At 36.6% G+C, this 25,034-nt stretch overlaps 1 protein-coding gene across 1 annotated transcript in view; it reads left to right on the top strand.

Annotated features, from left to right (window-relative positions):
- Nucleotides 1-25,034, top strand: part of LOC122807988 — a 163,212-nt gene that overhangs the window by 132,432 nt on the left and 5,746 nt on the right. Inside the window, exon 10 of the mRNA XM_044079007.1 lies at nucleotides 24,685-24,837. Within this exon, the coding sequence (XP_043934942.1) occupies nucleotides 24,685-24,837 (153 nt within the window). The remainder of the gene's footprint in view (nucleotides 1-24,684; nucleotides 24,838-25,034) is intronic.

Below are 25,034 nucleotides of genomic sequence, written 5' to 3' on the forward strand. Positions count from 1 at the left end.
GACAACAGGGAGGACATACAGACTTCGCACAGAAGGCACCCCAGCCAAGGATCGAACCAGGGAACCTCTTGCTGTGAGGTGACAATGCTAACCGCTGCATCACCGTGGCCACCCAATAACATTTAAGGAATAATAACATTTATCTATCATAAAATTTTTAGTCTACAGAAAAAAGCCATCATTTTGTTAAAAGATAAGGTAGAAAAAATAGACAAGAAGGTGATGAAGAAATCAAAACTGAATGTGGAAGGATTGCTGTAAGAAAAAAGAAGACAAACGTTGACAATATGGCTCAAAATGTGGCTGTACAAAGCTAGCTGGATGCAAATTTTATGTTTATAAGTCTAATAAGCAATGAAAACAGTGCAATTAATATGACTAATGGTGATGAAGATCATTCATTTGTAACAATTGATAGAGCAGATATCACCGAATAAAAAGTTGAAGATTCCTCACATATAGTCAGAAAAGATATTTTTGTAATTGGAGATTTAATTATTAGAGGAACTGATATTTACATTTGCAGAGAGGATAATGAACATTGAATAGTGTTTTGCTTGCCAGTAGCAAAACTAGAGGATGTGAGAAGTAATGTATGGAAATATACATCTATTTTTATTCGAGTTGGTACAAAGTATCTCATCTGCAAGGAGTCTCTCTATTAGTAGGGAAATTACAACCGTCTTAGATAACATAGCTTGTACAGGTGTTAGAACATATTTTTCAAATATGACATACAGAAAGAAGAGTCAGGAAAGCAGGAATGAAACATTTTTTGCATAAGTCCCTATGCAAAAAAAATCCCGTTTAAAAAAAAAATGGAAATGTGTAGAGCATCTGAACCTAATTTTGGGCACACAAGTTCAGACATGGTAGTGTGCATTTATTAAAATAAGAGAAGATAATTTTTACAGCAGATGTTTTACAGTATTTGGCAAACACAAAGCAGGATTTTTACCAGGTCAACGTTATAACTGTTCATAGACAGCAACATTTGATGCATCTCTGATGGTTGTTATTGCTAGGAGCATTAATAATAAAGATTTTTTTTTAATTGGAAGATTTGCTACGTTCCTACAATATTGCTGTTATTGTTTGTGTCACAGGGTTAAAGAACAATGACTGGAAACCAGTTATGTTAGGGTTTAAATATTTTTACAATAACAGGCATTCTAACAAAAAAAATCAAGTGGAGGTGTTATGATAGGGATTAAAGATAGTTATGAGACCTGCGATTATTACATGTTCAATAATAACACACAGTGATTAAAACTGTAAATGTATTGAAGGACCTGGGTATATAGGTATAGTCAGTTTTGAGTTTTTCCAATCATATCAACCAATTGGTTAATGATAGTTATAGAACTATAGATTGTATAAAAAGATTTATAAAGTCTGGGACATCAGAAATGATGAAGTCAGTGTTTGTTAGTTACATTAGACCCAAACTTAGTTACAAGCCTAGCCAGCTATGTGGCCTAGTACATTACCCCATTATTATATATATAGTTCTAATAGATCTATGTGGGTATACCAATATATTTAGTAAACTATACCTAGTAAACTATACCTCACTGACTAGTGACGACCCAGGTGATCATAAACGTAAACCATCCATACCAGAGATCTTGAACATCTTGCCATCCATGCATCTGTCCATCTGTCGAGGCTTTTTGTGAAGCTGTATGGGTAACATTCTTCCTATCAATGGGCCATGAATGTTTTTTTTATTCATGTTTTAGCATGTTTCTGAATCTTTAGTCAAATTTGTGGTTGTTTTATGATCTGGTGTTTTGAGATGGAGCATGTGGTGGATCTGGATGGTTGTTTTTGAGATGGAGTCAGTCCATCAGTAATCACCTCTGAGCACAAGGTATGCTACTGAATAGAGCTGGGAGCTCTTTAATCTTGAATTCAGCTGGATATTGTGGATGTTCCACATAATTGATGTGACAGTACTTCTGGAGTCTTTCCCTTTGTTCATTCCTGCTGGAGTCTGCATCCCAAATGAGCATTATATTCAATCATGGGCCCCACAAAGGATGGAATAGAGGTACAATGACCTCCTTTGATCTGGATGAGAGGTACAATGACCTGAGATGGGGGAATGAGAATCCCTTCATGATGATTGGCAAAGTTAGTGTGTGTTCTGAGAGTGTCACTCGGCTTGAGTTGTCCAAGAGCGGAGAGGTCACTATCGACTTGAGTCCCCAGGTCCTTTCGTACCACATAATCTATGGGGTTATTGTTTACCCAAAACTATACTTTTGTTTTTTGATTTGTTTGTACATTAGGCCATGATTCCAGTTTTCAGTTTGACCTTTCACCCAGACGTTTGTGTGTCATGTTGTGAGGGATCATGTCCACTTCAGGATGTGTCTCAGCAGCAGTCACCTGCACATACCCTCCCATATCCAGTTTTGCCTCTTAATTTGCATTCATAAGTAAAGTAATGCAAGGCCCCAGGTCCCTTATTTACGACACCCTAAAGACTGGTTTTGATACTTTTGAGTCTGACACTGCTCCTTTTTTTTTACCTGCCATTCTTTTAGTTTTCCAGTAGTTTACCCTTTGTGATTCTTGGATTTTAGGTTTTTGGGCTTAAGCTTGTGATTTGCCAGAGTGTGGTATCGTGTCAAAGGCTTTAGCCAAGTCTGAGTCCAAGTGGTATGGCAGAGTGCCAGTGCGTCGATGGCTCTAGTGACTGTCTAATTATCAACCAGGTTGTCGAAAGAGCGATAAGAGCCTTTACAAAAACCGAAGGGGGTGGAATCAGGGTCGAGGCATCTCAATCTTATGACCATCATGATCATTTGATCCTTCTTTCTGCATTCTACCACCATCCTTGATTCAAGCTTATGGGCAAGTGGTTCCAGGCATTGGGGGTCAGACCCTCTGTGTGGCTGTGTGGTGTTCCTCTGTGCCCTGGTGGTGGAGGCTAACATGCTGTGTAGCCAGGAAAAGTAAGTATAAGCGTTTTTTTGAAGTGAGTTTTAGTTCTGCTTTTAGTTCACGTAACATATCATGGCTAGGGATATAATGCTGATATAGATACCTGTGTTTTTGCTTTGTTTTGTGCTTTGCTGGTTTGTTTGTTTGAGGATACAGGTTTGCAGCCAGCAGGGTGGAATCAGTTTGCTTTCTTAGGGGTGAGGGACATTTTGATTTGGAGGGAGGGGTGTCGGAGGCATTGTGATTGCACTGAACCTATGTCTCAGAATTTTTTTGTCTGTATTAGTACCAACTCAGATTTTAGAAATTTGTTTCCTCCCAAAGTTCTGACAAGGTGAAAAAGGTTGTGTCTTTCCTTTTGGTATCCTTGGCAATCTCTCTCTCAAATATCCTTGGCAATCTTTTTTTTAGTTGTTTTTAGATTTTACTTGTGTTAATCAGGGAAGCCTTTCCCTTGTGGGATTTGGCTTTGTCCTTTTGTCCTTCTTTGTTTTGCTGTTTGTTTTGTTTCGGGTCCAGTCCAGGGTCCGGGCATTTTCCTGTAGTGCTTTTTCCATGGTTTTTTGGTTTAGTTGCTTGATTGGGATTGCTTTGGCCATGCATGTTTGTGAGATCTTTGTTTTATTCAGCATTTTTTTGTGATGTTCATGTTTATGGGTTTAGAAAGGGATATCATTTTTTTTGACTTCTGTAAAGTAAGCTTTGTAAAGTCAGCTTTTGTTATTTTTGTTACTGTAGTCTGGGGTTTGGGGGTGGATATGTACATGGGATGTGAGGGGTTAATATGATCCTACACTAGGTTTATATCTGGCGGAGGGTTTATACCCACCGGTATGTTTGTGATAAATGGTCAAGTATATTTTATCTCTCCTGAGAAGAAAGGACACCATTGCTCCATAGCATTTTGAGTAATGAATTCCAGGAATCTTTGGAGGGTTAGGGCTAGAGAAGGGTGGGCCCAGTCTATGTTGGGTTAGTTGAAGTCACCCAATTCAATATTGGTGGTGTTTGAGGTGTATACTCCAGTGTTTTCAGGAATTCTCTTGATGTTTGGGAGATTGGGAGGGTTTGTTATAACATGCTAGTTTTTGTTGTGGCAGTTGTGGCTGTGTGTAAGTTGGTTGTATGGTTTCTGATGCTTCATAGGTAGCCACCAATCGAGAAGTGTAGTTATGGTTTATGAAAATGGATCCCCCTCCCTGTGGTTCCCTGCTTTAAGCTTGAGGAAAAGCATGATATGAGGTATAGACTATAGAGGCTGGAGATGCTGAGCCTGAGAACCAGGTTTTTCAGTTACTGCACAGACAGAGACATGTGTTCTCCATACTGAGAAGCTTCGAGTTTGTGGTGTGCTGATGCTGCTCAGGGTCAGGGGGGTCCAGTGTACTGCATATCTGGAGATCATAAAGCTCCCTTTCATCATGTAGTCCAGGGAGTCATGCCTCAGTCATTCCACACCATCATTCACACCAGCATCACCAATGACTGCATCATACCCTGAGTTGCTGTGGAGGATGTATGTGGTATGCTGTGTGGCTGACCCGAGAGTAGCTAGGCATTACCTTTATTCAGCCCGGTAAGTGGAACGCCGGGTGTGTGGTACGACTATAGAGTCACTCTATTATGTATCGGCCTCGGTGCATAGTGTTTTGCCTATTGTGTTGCACAGGGGTTGCTGTGTTGTTTGAGTGTGTTGTAGGTGTTGGTGTTATGGTGTGTTTGTGGGTGTTTGCTTGTCTGCTTTGGAGGCCTCTGTTTTTTTTTGTTTTTTTAGAGCCTCCCAGTATGTCTTGTGTGTGTATGTGTTTGGTTAGGTGTGGTGGTGGTTTTATGTGTGACTGGTTTTTCGGGTGTGGGGTACTCTCTCCCTGTCTCTCTTGTTGCTCCTCAGTCCTGAGTTGAGAGCCTCCAGTCTGGCTATATAGCATCATCTCTCACAAGTATTTGTGTTAGTAGGAAGGAGGAGAGGGTTGTCTGTGAGTATGTAATTACAATATGGAAACTAAAAAAAAAGCAAACATGAGTAAACTGAAAAGATTGCAGCAGAAATATACCAAGGACATCCATGGATGTGAACATTTAAGTTATTATGAAAGAATAAAATCTGAACTTGTACTGTGTCTCATATGGATATTTTAGAGGAGACGTTATTCGGGTACATAGGGCATTTAGGGATAACTACCTTTTTGAATGTTTAGGGTTATCAAAAATTGGTAAATAATCATCAAACAACCTGTGTAGAAAATTCTATAGGAATGAGAAATATACTAATTGGTTCTCTGAGAGCGTAGCTGATGCATGGAACAGGCTACCAAATTACATTAAAGCAAGCACTAGTTTAGGTATTTTTAAGAACAGCCTAGACACTTATTATGGAAACAACATTGTTTGGTATATTGTTAAGCTAGAAGGGCATTAATGCCCATGCATGAAATATGTTATGTATGTCTGTATGTATGTATGTATGTATGTGTATGTATGTATATAGCCAGTTTGTATACTGATCCTATAGAATAATTATGGATTTTAATTTATCATACCTTCTCAACACATCCTTCCATTTGTCTTCAGATGAAATTATACCCTCAAGTGTTTTCCACATCTTTCTTAATTTCCCCATCCCCTGGCCATATGTGGTCTTAGCTAATCTTGCATTTATGTTCTAGTTGCATATCTCTTCCTTCTTGAATACTGATATTTATCACTTCTACCTGAATTGATCACATTATACCAATCTTTATTATTAACCAAGCCCTAACAGTTTTAGTTGCATAAATTGTAGCCATGCCCTTGCTTTCAAGCCAAATCTTTCCATCTCTTCCTCCCAGCTTATAAATCCCTTTTGTACCCCTGTTCCTCTACTCTGTACCAAATCGTTTCATCTCTTCCTCCCATCTTATAAATCCCTACTGTACCCCTCTTCTCCTACTTTGTATACCAAATCATCTATTTTATTTATCACCATTCTCATCCATCTACTTCTAATTCAGTGGGGCTATTCTATATACTCATTAATCTACAGTCCCAAAATCACCCACCTGTATAACCTTCTATCTTCTACAGCTTTAAAGTTCTATTCATCCTTACAATGTTCCACTCTGTGTCCTTCTTCTCTTGTCTTCTCCTTCCTGTCTTTCTTGTGCTCATAGAGCAAACACCAACATTACTGCCTGCAAATACGTGTAGAAACCAAGCATTTCCCATCCATCTCATCTTCTCCCTGTGTTTATTTTAACTTTCCCACCTTACTTCCCTTATTATTCTATAAATACATATCACAACCTGTCTGTATCTTGTGAACCTATTTTTTTAAATTCTACTAGATGGTGATGCCTTAACATATCTAGTCACTTTGGAACTATCTTAATCTATACCACATTTATTCACACCACTAATATATTAGATTTACTAAACTATCCACTCTACAAGCCATTAACTTGGACCTACAGCTCACTATAATTTTCCTTCATTGTCTGATCTAAAGTCATCCAAATTTATTATACCAATACTCAACCCTCTCTTTCCTTCCTATCAGTTCCTCTTTTACTTTATCCACCTTTTTTCAATTCTCACTTGCCCAGTCTTCTTCCAATTACATTCAAGTCCTGAATTTATTTTAAATTCTTTAGATATCTCTCAGACCTCTTCCAACACTAGATCCAACCTGTGTGTTGCCAACATAAAATTATGCACACTCTAATGACTTTCCACTTATAAGGTACCATTTCCAGACACTCTTGTAGCCTCTGTGCTAGTATGTCCCTACCTTTACTGCTCTCATCAATTCCCTGCTGGCTAATAGCCTCACCTTAGGGGAGTCTTACTATGCTTTGATCCAGCTCATAAACCTTGGTGACTTAACACATCCAACTTTTAAATAGAAATTCCCAATGATTTATGCCAAATGCTTTATGAATGACAAAAAAGACAATCCCTTTCAGGTTCCACCTTTCTTATATCCCCTTAGCAATAAATTCTCTCAGCTGCCACCAGCTCTCTTCTGCTCTCCACCCCTTAACAAACACTGTCCTATCCCTATTAGTGTAGGGATAATTGTTTCTATTGCCTTGACAAGGACTGAAAAAAAAACTTTTGGCATTTGTGTTAATAAGGAAGTTGGGTTTTTACTCTCCTGGTTCAAGTTTCTCTTATTCCCCATTGAATAATAACACTACTCCGGCTTTAGTAGAAGAAGCTCCCCTTCTAGCATTGCATCATTGTATATCTGAGATGAAACCTCATTTATTAGCTTTTCACATCTCATATAGAAATTTTCTAATGGTCCATCTCCTCCTGGAGCCTACTGATCTTCCACTTCCAACAGCTGCACTTCTTGGTGAAGCTGTAATCTACTTTCCTACTTTATCCTTTCCCCTTGTCAGTGCAATAAAGTACTTTTCACTCATTCCTTCTCATCTTTACAGGGTTCCCTGATACATTTCATTATGGAAGCTTCACATTACTTCCTTGAAACTTTCCTTGTCATATTTCATAACTCTGTCTTTATGCTCTGGCTCTTCTTTCTCCCCTCTACCTTCCATGTCAAAAGCCTTCTTGTAATTCACTGTATCTACTAGTTCTCTTTCTACTGCTGTAGTTTCTGTCTCTAATATTAGAGTCTTTACATTTTTGTTACTAGTAAGAACTTCTGCCCACTCCATTCCTCTTCTCTCTCACATCTGTCTTCATCTATAGTCTCTTCCATTGAAACTCCTCCTGCCTCACCTCATTCTTTCCTGCCTTCCCTGATATCCCTTTAATGACATAATATGCTCTTTACAGGCACACCTAACGCATCCCATCACAACCTCTTTTAATTGTTGGTTCAGGCTTATCATATCCTGCAACATCCTTTCACCTTCTAGTCTCTTTCCTTGACCGTTCCACAATGAAGTATTCCACCTGCACCATCTTTGTGTATCTCTATTTTCTTTAGCTTTATTTGTAGCTTCACTAAAGAGTGATCCACAAGATTCCTATTCTCTATTCCCACTTCCTTAACTGCCCTTTAAGCATAAACCTACCCAGTCTACCTGCTTTTTTCTCTTCTGGTCTTGGGAAAGTGAATTGCCTCTGGAGATTGTGCATCCTCATACATATATCCACCCAGGAAACCTCACTCTTCCATCCCCTCTGTACAGCCATGGCTTTCCCATTCTTCACTATCCTACTGTACTTTCTGATTCTTAGGGAGTCTAGTCTCACTGATATCCCTCCGATGATTTCAAACTCATCTCCCTTAAAAGTTCTGTACCTCACTTCATAAAAATCCCCGAATAAACTGATGGGAGTCTTCATTACTACCACAAATATTACCAGTCTTCAATTTCTTCCCAAACACTCTAACACACTATTACCTACCTTCCAACTTGGTCTTCCTGAACATTACTGACTTTTGCTCTTAAACCTAAAACTTTTCCTCACTAAAATCATCACACCCCATATCCTTCCACCTTTGACTGTACTACAGCCAGAAATAATTTTATCTTCATACCATTTTCTGTGCTTCCCTTTGTTTTAAGCTTTAGTTCTTGAAGTAAAAATTTCATCTTCTTTTTTACAATGCAATCTCCAAATCATCCTTTCCCTTTTCCCTAGACGTCATAGTCCTTCAGCATTACATGTAAGCATTGTCAGCCATTTCTCCCATATACTCAGAACTGTAACGTCTGGTGTCCCCATCAACTTTATGTTGAGGAACAAAAAATAAATAAATAAATAAAAATCCCTATGTAGCAAACTGCTTGCTACAAATACAACAAGTGGCTTGCTGCAACTTCATACAACATATGGAGTGCCAAGTGCTTCAGTCCTGAGTGAAACTACATCATCATTCATTTCTGAATGCCAGCACTGGTGTAGACCGATCATGGCGCACTGAAGAACTTTGGACATAACCACAAATGCAGTAACCTTATCCAGAAACTGAATATCACATCCCCTGACTCTGAGTTCTTGCCCCTGTGACAGTTGCCCCTATCATTCCACCATAGCTATGTCTCTGTATAAACCCCCTTCAACCTCCAGACAGTAGTACAGTTGGATGCATCCCCCACCTTCTCTTCCAGGCTGACTCTGTACAGATTCCTTGACCTTCCCTTGGTCTATACCCAGAAGACCAAGCCTGACTAGCACTCAAGGTGAGTTCTGCTTGCATCCTGCATGGTGTTATTCTCTTCACCTAACCTGTGATCTCAACTCCATTTCCTAAAAATGAGACAGACCTTCTCCTCTGGTTCACACTGTTTCACAAAGTAACATAATCTAGCCTATGACATCTAACCCCCTATTATCTTGTGCTAACAATCTTCCCTAGGCTGCACTGGCAAACTCTAAATATGGTTGATACAAGCCTATAACCAATATAGGCAACAGCCAGAACATAGACTAGAAGAATCACTGTTGCATTCCATCTTTTAAATAGAAATTCCCAATGATTTATGCCAAATGCTTTATGAATGACAAAAAAGACAATCCCTTTCAGGTTCCACCTTTCTGATCCATCTTCAAACCCCTTTTTCACATTTTGCACATGGGGTTGGGGTGTCACTTCAACAGTGCCAATCATCTACAGCCAAGGTTTACACCTCTGGGTGGCTAGCCCTGCCATGGTAGTTCATTCATATCTATAATGTAATAGTTGATTCACTATTACATTATAGATTTGAAAAAATACATTGCAAAGTGTTTGCCCCCCTGACAGACACAAACTGCACTCTTGTCAAGCCCAGCAGAAAACTTGCTGATCATAAACATTTAATTAGCACTTACATACTAATACTGATAGATTCATCAAATGAAGGAAAAATTCATAGTATTCTCATTAGTTATTGATCAGACAATATATATTGATCAGACAATATATATATATATATATATATATATATATATATATATATATATAAGACTATTGAACAAAAGTTCAATAGTCTGAATCCACAATCACCAAACACACTTTAACAAAAGCGCTTTCACAGAAAAAGCTCTTTGGTTAAAGTGTGTTTAAAAAAAAAAAAATAAAACATTACTTTTACATCTTTGCAGGGGGGCAAGACCCCTGCACCCCCCACAACCCTACTTAAATATTCTCACTCCAAGGTCACACTACAGTGGGGAAAAGGGAATTTTCCCTTATCCCCACTGTAGTGTGATCTCTGCAACAGGCATACTTACACGAAAGTGCCTTTCGGTGAAAAGCACTTTCGCGCAAGTATGCCCAGCTGAATCTGTTTCGGTGATGTTGCCATTCAGTGATCCATACGGATCCCATATATATATATATATATATATGTATATATATATATATATATATATATATATATATATGTATATATATATATATATGTGTGGATCTGTGGATCTACATTGTTTTGTCGAACCGTACTTTGTCAAACTCACTTCCGCGAAAGTGCATTCCATTGAAAATGCACTTTTGCAGAATAAACAAACAAAAACTACATAAAAAAACACAATGCACATTATTATGCAGGGGGGCAAGCCCCCTGCACCCCCCATGTGAGGGGCTGCACCCCCACCCCCCTACTTTAATATTCTCACTCTGAGATTGCACTACAGTGGGGAAAAGGGAATATTCCCTTATCCCCACTGTATTACAATCTCAACAAGTGTTTCCTTAGTTGTACATTGACAGTATACTTTGATGTAAAACTAACGGTACATGCAAATGGAATGTTTTATTTTTTGTTTTCGTTAGCAAAAGTCCATTTTTGACAAAATGCACTTTCACTAAAGTAATTTCGCTGAACCGTACTGTCAACAAAACAAATAGGACCCATATATATATATATATATATATATATATATATATATATATATATACACACACAAATGTAGATATATATATATATATCAAACATTAATGGCCATATTTCACAATGTTTCTCTCAACTGAGTTGAAACTGGCCCATCACAGCTGCACCTTATTATGAGAAGCCATAAGGACTATCCCTGTTTCTCCCCACCCAAATAGCTATATACAGTTAGAAAATATTACTTTAGCATCGAGTCTTAGAACTTAGAAGTGCAAGTATGGCTATTTTTCACCACAATAGGTAGTGTTAAACTATCAGAGATAACTGAATATAGGTAAATATTTGGATGGCTCAGTGTTGCAACGGTAGCATTGTCACCTCACAGCAAGAGGTGTTCTGGTTATATGCTGGGATGCCTTCAGTATGGAGTCTGCATGTCCTCTCTGAATTCATGTGGGTCTCTGGGTGCTCCAGTTTCCTGCTACATTACAAAGATATGCATCTGGAGCATTTCTACCTGGGCCTCCGCTGAAAATTGGCTTTGTTCCAAGTGGGACTTTCCTGGTTAATAAATGTTAAATAAATAAACAAAATGCAAAAAGCTTTATGGTTCAGTAGTTATTAATTGTACCATGTTAGCAAGACAACATACATTTGCATCACATAAGAAGCTGATTTTGCATGCATAGAACAGTTTAAATAAGTCAGACCTTCATTGAACTTGTGTAGAAAAATACTACATTCAGATCATGTGGCTACGTTACAATATGCTGGTATTGCCTCATCATAGATATGTGTTTGACAAAATCAACTAAGTAAATAGTCCAACTGCAAATCAATGTTATCAGTTTGCAGACATTGTTTAACAGAACCACTAGAACCCAATTGCTTTTTGGCTTAGTAAGCAGTCCACATTTCTTCCGTTAGCTGTTGATTGCACAGTATACACCGGACCTTAGAAAATACATGTCACATCACAATTTCAAAAACAAATTAATTTGCAGTGACATATATGTTTCATGCCTCCATATGCAACCCAATAAATATTTTGAGTACTGGCCAGGGCACTGTATATATATATATATATATATATATATATATATATATATATATATATATATATGTGTGTGTGTGTATATTTATATATATATATATATATATATATATATATATACAGTGCAAGCCTACCACTTTTAGTAAAAATGATTAGCTAATTAATAATCCCCTGCATCCTCAGCATTTTATAGCAGTCTGGAAGTGCAAATACATTAAACTTGTAGACTTGAGATTTCGCTTACATACATTTTATAGTGTAGATTATCATATTGTATAAAGAAACTCATGCAAAAAGATCCAAGATCTTTCTAAAATATAGAATTAATTTATGACTGTATCCTTTATGCAGTTACAGAACTAATGGTACCTTTCCTGCAATCCTTATATGGTTTTGCCTAGGCTGTCTACTGTTACTTTCCTGAGAACTTTGACCCCAATCTGGTTGTCATAGCAGCATTATTAAGCAGTGCAAATAGAAATATGTATACATGCAGATACCACTGCAAATATTTTTATTTCTGAAAGTAACTTTCTTGTAGTGCAACAGAATGATGAGGGTCTAGCCAGAAGCCAAGTTGCATTAAACAGTAATTGCAGCCTTAATATAATAATTAAAGAGCTCTCACATCAGAGGCCAATCTGGTACAAAATCACATTGCAAGCCAGTCTGCTAAAATATATTATTCCTGCACATGTTAAATAAAGAATGTTGTTGACCTCTTTCCACTACATAGTGCTGCTTTTTCCTGAGATGTATGACTCTAAGCAGGTTGCCTTGGCAGCAGTACTTAGCAGACCATAGATACCCAACAATGAATATATTTCTACTCTGAAAGTAACATTTTATAGAACAACATAAAGGCTAGACTCAGACCAGAGACTTAAATTGCATTTACAATCTTATAATATAATAAGAAAAGAGCAATCTTATGGAAGGCCAGACTGTTACATAATCTCACTACAAGCCAGTTTGCTAAATTGTATTGTTCCTGCATACCTTTTATGACAAATGGCTTATTTCCGAGTTAATCAACAAGCTTGCAAATGAACAGTCTGCAAATCGCCAACAGTGTTAAGCAGTGCACATAGGATTAGTTTAACAAGCAAATACATAGTCGACATACTACTTTTATATTTGCAACCTTAGTATAATAACTGAAATGAATACATAACAATATATGACTGGGTACCAAAATGTATTTCCTTATATCTTTTAAAATAAATTGCTTACCCTCAGGGTATTAATGGAGTTAAATATAATTAAATTCATTACTCAATCAAGCCTAAAATACCTTTTTTGTATACATCCAGTTCACACCCATAGCTCCTTAAAGGTATCCAGAACTTTTCTGGTCTGGTTTCTTTAACTGACTTCAGCTAACAATTGGCAGTATTAGAAAGTTCAAAGAATTATTAACAAAATGGCTCTGTAATTGTTAGCCCAGGATGTTCAGCAGAGGAAAAATTAATCTTCGTTTGCCACTTATTATTAATTTTTTCAAATTTATATTCATATTTTCATAACTAAGAGACCTACATGTTATTGAGTTATATGGTGTGAAACAACAATGTTGGAGACAGGACAATTCGCTTAAAATGCTGGTTTATTGGAGACAGGACAATTAATTGAAAATGTTGGTTTATATTGTACTATACTGGAAATATTGCTAGTTGTTTGATAGTAATTATGAAACTAAGCAATATTTCAATATGTACTTAGTACTTCAAAAACCAAGTGACATAAAAACTGTTACATGACATTAAGTGAAACCTTAAATGTTGAAGAAAACTTTCTTTGATATTTGCATCGTAATCTGCACTTTTTGAAAAACATTCAGTATTATTTGTTTTGCTAATAGTATAATTAAGCATGTTTTCCCATTTTTGTAAATATCGTAATAAAAACAATCTTATAGAGGAATGTGTTTGTTGTCACAAAATGTTCTAACAATGTATGTCTAGGTTGTACAGTCTCAAGATATGAAAATTTGTTTATGAAAGTTTAGAAAAATATAATTTGGGGTTTATGTGCATTACAGTACAGTCCAATATTTATGGAAAAGACTATGAAAGCACCATTTATTATAAATGTAAAGAACACTTCCTAGCATACCTCTTAACCTCTTAGAGCAAAAAATCTGGACAAACCCTAAAATGATGAGGGGACAAATAAGGACAAATTTTAAATATTGTTCTTATAAACTTAGAACATTGATAGAATAATAGGGTTTACATTAGCATGAATTTTCTGAAAGGTGTGGAGTCAAATATTTGTCGCTATTTAATGACTTCAATCCTCAGCTATTTGCCAGAAAAGTACAGATTTTAAGAGGAATGCACCAAAAATATTAGGCAAAAATCTGGACATTCTGCAAAAATCAGTACAAATGAGAGGTATGCTTCCTAGTGATAACATTGCTATTTGCACAGTTTTGATAGCTTTTATTGTTCACAACATATTTACATTTGTTTATCTTATACTTTTTAAGTTTATTTTTCAGACAATGCTCTGAAATGCATGATGTGTGTATGCTGCTAGAGGTGTCACATTCTACACCATGTAGGTGGAAATGAGTTAAGAATAAAACCTGCATTTGCTCACTACAGACCACCACAGTGGAAGACTGTTCAGCTTTTGGACCAGTTTAGTTACTGGATAAGTGGATGTTTCTAGATGTTCAGTTGCAATTTTCTAATGATGAGATACTCTTCACTTGATTGACTGAAAGGATACAGATCTTCGACAACCTAAAAGGTGGTCATTGCTTTATCCTTCCTTCATAAGATGAGCCAACATCATTAACATGATGGGTCTGCCATGACTATTTTATCTGCTTCATGCATGCAGAACACCTTACCAGGTCTGGTCCACTTCCCTCTACACTGACTTCTCTGAATATGCTTGACAAGTGGATAGACCTCCATACACTTCTAGTGTTCCTGATGTTCAGGGACATCCCTACTTCTGCCTCAATTTTACTCTGTACCTTAAAAATGTGATTTTTTTTTTTGAGAATATAGTCAGGATTAAAATCATTCCATAACTCAAAGCATTGCAATTACAGACTTCTTGTTCATCAGAAATGTGTGGTAATACAACTCCTCTTATTCTATCTACTTTCAAAGTGTATGCTGCTTGTTTTGGGGCCTTTGTGCCTCATTACAGTTGCCTTTTTCTGATTTCAAAGAAAAGAGGTTGAGCACAATATACATATTGTGTTCATAATTCTTGGTCCCCCCATTCAGAATTGAATGGGGTTGGTCTCTGAGCCCTTAAGATAATTGCACAAGCTAAGCTCCTCTCCATTCATTCTTTCAGGAAATCCTGGGCCTGTCTGGTTCAACACTGGATGAGTTATATCAACCATTTCTTGACTCAACATCTAACATCTGAATGTCGCTCTACTTGTCTCTGAGTCATATACGAACCTATTAGAGAAAATGTGCCCTCTTTACAGATATTAGTTTGAGCCTAAGTATGGAATACCATTGGCTTAACCACAGGGCTTCTGTACATTCTACCACTTTTCCTAGATGTCAAAGGTCACTAGACATCTAGTTGATGGTTTCAGACCAGCTTGCTTATCATAAGTGTCCTTCAAAATCATTTGGGTTATCCAGCAGAATCTGCTCTGCTAGTATACCAACTCCACTGTGATTGCTGAACATATTAACACCCTCCCTCTCAACAGTTTACCTGTTAAACTGAATGAGCAAATGTTTGGATCCCTAGATGTATAATGAAAAATAGACAGACTGTATAATAAACCTTATGTGACTTTATCTTTTAGGTACAATGTGCTTACTTAACCACCAAATCCCCTTAAAACTGACAATGTCTTGTTCATTGTCATGATTTCTACTCTTCTGCCTAGTATATTAGTTCACTTTAAAATTTAGCATGATGCTATTTTACACCTGTTTGTACCAATAGAACCATTCCTGGGATAAACAGCTCTTGCAATAAGTATAAGTGGAATGCGACTAACATTAAATCACGTGCTTTTGTCCTGCTTGCATTTTGTACAGTATTGGAACATAATGCTAATGGTGGATAGTTGTCTGCTAGGTATCATCACCATACTCAAAGAAGAATGTGCACTTGGAATTTCCCTCATAATCTTAATCAGGACCACAATCCACAATGGCGGCTGGCGACTTCAAAGAAAGCATTCGGGGCTGCAGGAAGCAACTGAATGGGTGGGGCTAATTGGAATGTAGAGGGACTCTATTACTGCAGGTCAATGATCTTTACTTGTGATCAAACAGATGTGGTTATTCACTTTCATCTAAAGACTGCCTCAGTAATCACCCACTAATTATAGCCACATTACTGACTAATTAATCACCTCACATGTCTGATTGCTATCAATAAGGCCAGCCTTATGTGAAATGGAGCCCCAGACATATGCCTCCAAGGCCCCCACCCTTGCACACTAGCCTCTCCTATACTTCTTGGTGCTCGTCCCGTTTTACCCCTTCATCCTGTCCCCACACTATACATATAGATTACTTCTTCCTTGCTTTTTCACACTTTACCTTACTTCTTAGTTCCCTCCCATGCTTTTAACACAACCTAACTGTTCAGAATTATACAGTCATAATTCTGGAGAATGTAAGTGAATTAAGCTGGGGGTTGGGGTCCTATAGGCCCCCAAAAGTCATAGGATTCTAAATACTATCAAATGCATCTTAGAGCTTTTTGTTTAACTTTTTGATTTAATGATGGCTTGAACAAAAAAAAAATCATGAGTAAAGAAAGATATTCAGTCTTATTTTTTCTTTCAAGGAAAATACGTTGTGTCCAAATTTTAATATCCAAAACTAACAAAAGAGTGTCTCTCCAAAAACTGAGACAACAAATACAAAGATATACAAATCCTATCTGGCAATGGTGTCTGCCTTCCTAACCCTCCAAAGAGTGATAGTTACCTTTTGTGTATCCCTCTGGTGTTAGATTGGGACAAAAGTAAATGTACAAATTACCAGACACATATAGTATACAGCTGAGAGTCTGGGAGAAGAAACCAAAGCACATAGATAAAACCCACACCATAGGCAAAGAGAAGAAGAAGAGTCCACAAAGAAGGAATCACAGACAAAAACTCAAGCAGAGAACCAGGCGTTGTTAAATGGGGTTCATATTATAACACTGAACGCTGAAAACAGCGAACAGTATTACATCGACACATATTCAGCGAACACTGAAAATGTCAAAACCACAGAACAGCGATGTCATTCCTATGGAAAGAAATCACTGTTCCAACCCCCCCCAAAAAAAAAAAAAACATTAAACACTTCCAAACACATATACACATACCCTAACCCTAATTATACCTCCGCAAAAACCAGTAAACAACTAAATACACATATGTACATAACCCAACCATACAGCTACCAAAAAAAAAACAGTAAACATTTTAAAACATATGCACTTACCTTAACCCGCAGCCTAACCCTAAGGTCAGTAACTCTCGCACATTTACATAAACAGTTCCAAACACAAACACACTTACCTTAACCCTAATCCTAACCCCCCAAAACAAAAGTAAACAGCTAAAAACACACACACATGTAACTCAACCATACATCTAACGCAAAATAAAAAAACAATAAACACTTTCATACATATGCACTTACCTTAACCCGCACCCTAACACTAAGGTCAGTAACTGTTGCATAATCACGCTCGGGAGCTATACCGGACAAGGGACCACACTACACTCCAGAACAGGCAAAGCAAAGAAGCGGTCAAGTGACTTCTTTCCCAGGGAAAGAATTCGCTGAACAGCTGCTTCGCTGTTTTGCCTGTTTGCCCTACATGTCTCGATGAAAATGCATGCAAAAAATGCGTTTTCGTCGTTTTAATATGAACCCATTAAATGACAGCACTACATGATATGGCATGCTGCCAGTGATCAGCTGCTAGCAAACACTTCCTGTCCAGGTTGCCACAGACAGCTACTTATTAAGTACAATGCTGACGTCTGACTGTGGTTGAAAGTGAAACGTTTATGGCTAACTTTCTACTTTCAGATACACAAGAATTTATCTTCTGAGCTTACTGTCAGCATACAATGTGCAAACCCATCACCAACACCACCATAACACTTGTCAACTTTTTATCTCAGCCGTAAAGAAAAAGCTAAAAATAAAGGTGAACAAATGACCAAAGTTAGATACAACTACTGCCTTTTTATATTAAACTTGTTAAAATAACAGGCTTTTCTTCAGTGTACATTGCAAACTCTACTAACACTGAAACCTAAATATCTGTCATCATTGTTTTATTTACTGACTGCAGTCCTCATTTATTTTCTAGGTGAACTATAAACTTTACATGAAAGACAACAAAACATTCTGCAAAAAATCAGAGACACTTCAGAGCATCTACACCTAGCCAAATACACACATATAATATGTTTACATGTGTGTGTGTGTGTGTGTGTGTGTGTGTGTGTGTGTGTGTGTGTGTGTGTGTGTGTGTGTGTGTGTGTGTGTGTGTGTGTGTGTGACACACATACAGTGAGTGTGACCATCAATTACACTTGTATGACTGTGAATGTATACATCAAATGTTTGCATCAAATGAATGAATACGTAAATAAATGCCACACATACCTTTAACTTTTTACCTCATTGTTGTTGGAATATAGTATACAACACCATCCCCCATGCACACACACACACACACACACACACACACACACACACACACACACACACACACACACACACACACACACACACACACACACACACACACACACACACACACATCTCAACCACTTATTCCAAGAATAAAGGAGAAAGTAATAAATATTGGTGGACAAAAAGACTAAAATCGGGACATCTTGTTGCCTTTATCTATTTAGAATGTTACTAGGATAATCTGATTTTGCATCAGCATACTGTTTCTTGAAAGCTATTAAGTTGAGTCTTAAGTGGCTGTCAGTATTTATGTATTTATTTATTTATTGACATTTGATTACCTGCAAAATCTGACTGGGTAGGAGCTCAATTTCAGTGGATGCCTGGGGAGAAAAGCTCCCAAAGTATTACAAAACTTTTTAAGAGCACTAATTTTACAATCTTTAAAAATAATACAAAAAACAACTTTGTTATTACCAAATTGGCCATATGGAAACATAGGTTAAGAATATATAGAAGATATATGAGCATGATTTAATATTTAGATTACTTATAGCCAGTTGATAGAGAAATTAAATGTAAGCTAGTATAATACAAACAGGAATTACAATATGAAGTGAGAGAAAAGCAGGCTTATGGTATATTTGGATAGAAAACCAAGGGAGAGTAATTGATAGAAGTAAGGAAGTGAGTGAAGAAGGAAGAGTAAGAAGGTGTAAGGTATGTACAGGTACTTCATCACATTTAGGGATACAGTTCATCCTGGTGTTGAGCAAGAACAGAGCCACCTTTTGGCTAGGATGTCTTTCAGAATGGTTTTGAAGGATGGGAAGTAGGGAAGAAGGAGTTTGAGGACTTAGCAACATGATGTAAGTACAGACAATGCTCAGCAGATTTGATAGGTTTGTGGACAGACAAGCGTTTTCTGAAATTTTATCGTAATGACCAACTGGGAACATATTGTGTAGAATGTTATTTAGTGCTGGAGAAGCAGATGGATTCTGGATAATTTTATAGGTGGTAAGAAGCTGTGTATATAATAGTTGATGGGGTAGTTCTACCCAATTCAGGATAACCAGTTTAGGCTTTTTAGTGCTATACAGTGGTGGGTTCTGAAAGGGGTATTTGCTACAAATTTAACAACTTTGTTACAGCATTGTTCAAGTTTTAATTTTTGCGATGCCTGAAGGTAGTATTTTATTTTATTTATTTATTTTTATTTTACATTTATTGAGCGGGCTAGTCTAGCTCGATACATGTCCATTTTCAGTAGAGGCCCGGGGAGAAACGCGCCAAGAAATAAAGAATAATAATAATAATATCAATAATAATAATAATAGTAATTAATATGACAAATCAATATATGAAAGACTATACTTTCAAGTATAAAAGTAAAAAATGTTTTATTTTTTTTTTTTACAAATTAGAATACTTGTAGTGATTAATAACATAAGCATTAATTCTATAGAGGGTAATGTATAAAATAAGGTACAATATACATATATACATAGGATTTACGTGCAATAACATAGTAAATTGAAGCATTAAGGGAAGATTGTGAAGGAGGTGGGGTGAAAATTAGTAAAAAGGAGAAAGTTAGTTGGGGTTAGTACAGGAGCATAGCCAGTGTTTGTTGAGAAATATTTTTAGATTCCTTTTGAAAAGTGAGAGAGAAGTCTGAGAGGTGAGTTTAGAGGGTAGTTGGTTCCATAGTTTACCAACAGAGTTACAGAACAAGGAGTCACCTGCTGAGTTGTTAGATTTGGTTGTTTTGATCAGCAGTTTATTTGAGGAGAGTAGAGTCTTAAGATTATTATAAGGGGTAATGAGGCTGGACAGTATTGAGGTGTTGCTGGGTTGATACAGGGTCTTGTAGGTTATAGTAAGTTGTTGAAATTGGAGCTGGTTAATACATTCAATCCAGTCTAGTTGTTTTAGATTCAAGCAGTGATGGGTTCTGAAAGGAGAGTTTGTAGCAAATCTAGCAATATTATTTAGGATGTTGCAAGTTTGTTGAGGTTGTTTTTGGAGAGATTGGTGTATATGGGAGAAGCATAGAGTAGAGTGGAGACTAAGTGAGTTCTAGCAATAGTGGTCTTGGCTACTGGGATAAGAAATGGTTTGATTCTGTAAAGGGATCCTAGTTTTTTGTTAACTAATTTTATTGTGGTGTTTATGTGAGTATCAAAGTTGAGGTTGTTGCCGATTGTTATACCTAGGAGTTTACTGGTTGGGTCAGGAGAGATAAGAGTACCATTATTGGATGTAAGAGTGAAATGTAAGGGAGTGGACTTTCGGATAGGTGTGAAAAGTAACAGTTTAGTCTTTTTGGGGTTTAAGAGGAGGCAGCTGTGTGAGAACCACTGTTCAACAGTATTGAAATCTTTTTGGGTAAGAGACTGAAGTTCAGATTGAGTAGTGGTGGAACAGATAATAGTAGAGTCATCTGCATATTGAATGCAGTTGGTGTCTGGAATAGCTATTTGAAGGTCATTAATATAAATGGAAAATAGGAGTGGACATAATATGGAGCCTTGTGGGACGCCGAGGGAGATAGGAAGGTGATTAGATAGGTTATTTTGCCAGAGTACAGCCTGCTGACGGTTTTCTAGGTAGGATGTGAACCAATTCATAGATAGCGGATCAAGTGAGAGGGATTTAAGTATGTGTAGAAGGAGTTGGTGGTTGACCATGTCAAAAGTTTAGTTGTGTTGGTGAGAAACTTTTTGGCTCTATAAAGCATCCCTAGTGTTGGTGATTTTTTTTTCTTATGCAATTTTGTATATGCCAGTCAAATTTAAGTTTATTGTCTACTATTATCCCTTATAATTTGCTATGCAAACTGACTTCAATTGTATTATCAAGAGAGAAGACTTAAAATTTTGTTTTTATGACAGTGGGATTTGAGGAAAAAGCTTTTTTTTTTTTTAGGGTTGAGCATGAGCTGTGAGTTACAAAGTCATGTTTTAGTGGCTGTTACAGCTTCCTGGGTGCTTTTTTGGAGGTGTGCAATGTTGTCAGATGTGCAAATTTGTGTAGCGTCATCTGTGTACTGTATGAGGGATGCATACTGTGTGGATGCATGGAAGGTGTTGGTGAGAATGTTAAAGAGGAGGGGACCAAGGATAGAGCCTTTTGGTACAGTGGTGTTAACTGGGAGGTATGGAGAGAGGGTGGGCTGTCATTTTACTGAGTGATACCAATTGGAAAGGGAGTTTTTGAACCATAGAAGGATTGGATGAGAGAGATTTAATGAGGGCATTCAAAGTAGAAGTTTTCTGTGACAAACTGTGTTGAAGGCTTTAGACAAGACTAGAAATAAGGACGAGATTATTTTTGCCATTAACTCTACTTTATTGAGAGTGCCCATCCTTATGTCAAATTATAACAGACAGTAATCAATTTTAGCCAGAAACACAAAACAGGTTTATTTAAGCCTTCAAGGAGTAAAGTTTCAATAACATAGCACAGTATATATAATCACACCAATCAATCAATAAAACTATTATACAATTAAATAATAAAATTACTCAATTAAATCACATTTTTCCAACAGCATTCTGTGTTTAAGCCTCTAGGTAATAAAGTGCCAAACTTTAAAATAAAAACAGTTTCATACTTTAAAAGTAATTTTGCCACAACTGCAACATCAGATTCTAACTTTGCTATCTGTTGTAAAATAGTTGCTTTTAAAGTGTCAGTGCTACCATTATGAAATTCATGAAAATGTTGAGCCAAAGGGCTCTCCATTTTTTTATTTTTTATATCCCTGAGATGTTCTAACAGCCTGACTTTAAACATTCTTTTAGTTTGCCCTATATAGAACTTATGACATCCACATGTGATTGCATAAACCACCCTATTATTTTCCTATAAAAGAGGTAAGAGTATTAAGGATATGGTGGTACGAACAAAATTTTTTAATCCAGGGAATAAAATACCACTACAACCATCTAGTATAGGTACATTCCCATGTAGGAAATGTCAGGCTTGCCCATTTGTATATAGAACTTTTTCTAATATCAATAATATACCATTTTATTCAAGTGGTTCATACACTTGTAGAACTAATAGGGTGGTTTATGCAATCACATGTGGATGTCATAAGTTCTATATAGGGCAAACTAAAAGAATGTTTAAAGTCAGGCTGTTAGAACATCTCAGGGATATAAAAAATAAAAAAATGGAGAGCCCTTTGGCTCAACATTTTCATGAATTTCATAATGGTAGCACTGACACTTTAAAAGCAACTATTTTACAACAGATAGCAAAGTTAGAGTCTGATGTTGCAGTTGTGGCAAAATTACTTTTAAAGTATGAAACTGTTTTTATTTTAAAGTTTGGCACTTTATTACCTAGAGGCTTAAACACAGAATGCTGTTGGAAAAATGTGATTTAATTGAGTAATTTTATTATTTAATTGTATAATAGTTTTATTGATTGATTGGTGTGATTATATATACTGTGCTATGTTATTGAAACTTTACCTTGAAGCTACAAGTGGCCGAGGCGCTAGAGTTTGAAGACAATAAACCTGTTTTGGATCCTGGTTGCTGTTTCTGTGTCGTGCTGAATCTACTTTTCCAGTTTTAGTTTGTTGTGTTGCAGTAATCAATTTTAGCCAGAACAATTACCAAAGAGGTACAAAGTAGAACAGGTTCTCTTTCATTTCCTGAATGCAGAAATCTGTCATCTAGGGGTACTAAGTAACTGGTCATTTCCACAGCAGGACAAACAAAAAAAACAAAAATCCAAAAGAAGTTGTCAGGCTCCAGAAGAACAACAGCAAATTTTTTGTAGAACAGTAAAACAAACAGATATTCCCAGTTAGTGCTATCGTTTCACTTCTATTAACTCTGAGACTTCTTCAGACTGATTATTTCTGGGCATACCCAACACTTTACATAGTAAAAAAATTACATGATCCAAAATGTCACATGACTATTATAAAAACACTTTTTAAATATTTTTTTTTATAAAAACATATACACTTTTCATCCATAAACATTTGCATCAATAAATTAGTGTTTAAGCCTCTTCCTTTTTAAGTACATTACAAATTCCTCTGTTATTGAGACTTGGTGGAAAGCTCTTAAAGGAAATTGCACTTTATTGTGTGTGTACCTGTCATCCTCACAATGTGTACGTCCTCTAGCTGTACCAGTAGTGAGGACTGAGGCTCCTTGATTACTGGGCCACTGCAGGGGTGTCACAGCAGGGATGAAATAAATCTGGTTATTACAGTGGCATCACTTACTTGACAAATTCACAGAATATGATTTCATTTGTGATAAGCACATTAAAAAAATCATAATCTAAAAAAAGATAGTGTTTTCCCACTCTGGTTATTCTGGGTCTGAGATTTTTATAAGCAAGTATGATGTTTTATCAGACTGATACTGCAGTAATCTCTACTTTAAAAAAATGAATATAACTATTTTATGGTGGTGCAGGGGATTAGGTGTTTTATCATTTTGTGGGAGTTCCAAAAACATGAGTTTCTTCTCCTTTGTGTAGATTTTAGGGAGCGGCCTGAATAATTGTATTTTCTGTGCTGAACTTCAGTTTGAAGAACTTGAATATGAGTAGTATTTATATTTCCCTTTATAGCCATTTATAGTCATTGACATCCTCACTTTGTTTTCTTAGAGTCATTTATAAAAAAAAAACAATAAGTATCATCTGCATTATTAATTTGTTATAGAATCATATTTATTATAATTTGGACTTATTGTACTTTAAATATGTAAAAAAGTGAGAAAAAGAGTAATTCCTTAAGGTACAATTCTTGTCCAGAGGAAAATGAGATGTGGTGCTTTGGTATTCTTTCATACTGTAAATAACATTCAAAGACTGAATCATCTAAGGATGGCCCCATTTTCTCCTGTAAGTTGCTGCAGGGCTATCTCTTCAAATGAGTATCAGATCAGATATTTTCAGTGGAAAATTATCCAATACTATCAACTAAATACAGAAGATAATTTAACATATCCTTGATGAAAGTAAAGATGTGTTCACTTAGGTATGGGTCCTATTATTTCTTTCTGTTCCTATTCTTAGCTCAGGTGCTTTCACTCAAAAATACTAATGCCACGTACTATAAATATTTTGACATCTACCGATTTCTTAATTTTTCAGCAGGTGCTTTTACTTAATTATTTTGTCATTCTATCCATGCTTGTTAGATTTATGGAACTCTTGCCTACCTTTTGAAATGCTGTACTTACTTAACTGTTTTTGTTTTTGTTTGCAGGAATTGAAGATGCCCCACCATTACCTTTAAAGCACACCTCATTATTGAGTCCAGGAAGAAGGAGCACTCATGTTGGTAGAGTTACTAATACGATTAAGAGCAGAAAAGTCCATGATATGAGTGAGACAGACTTCAGTACTCATCTTGAGACAGGTAAGGAAGGATATGCATGTCATTGTTTCTGCTGTGGATTATCAAACATCATGGGGTGAGACACATTGCAGATCAGTCACAATCAAATTTAAATACATAAATATATAAATAAATAAATATGCTAATATTTGAAGGATTTATGGAGAGACAAAGGGAAACAGCAAAATATATAGTTATGGCTAGACAAAAAGAAATGA

Source organism: Protopterus annectens, chromosome 8.part0 (genome assembly GCF_019279795.1).
Source record: "Protopterus annectens isolate FY-2018-M chromosome 8.part0, PAN1.0, whole genome shotgun sequence".
In the NCBI taxonomy this organism is placed as follows: domain Eukaryota; kingdom Metazoa; phylum Chordata; order Ceratodontiformes; family Protopteridae; genus Protopterus; species Protopterus annectens.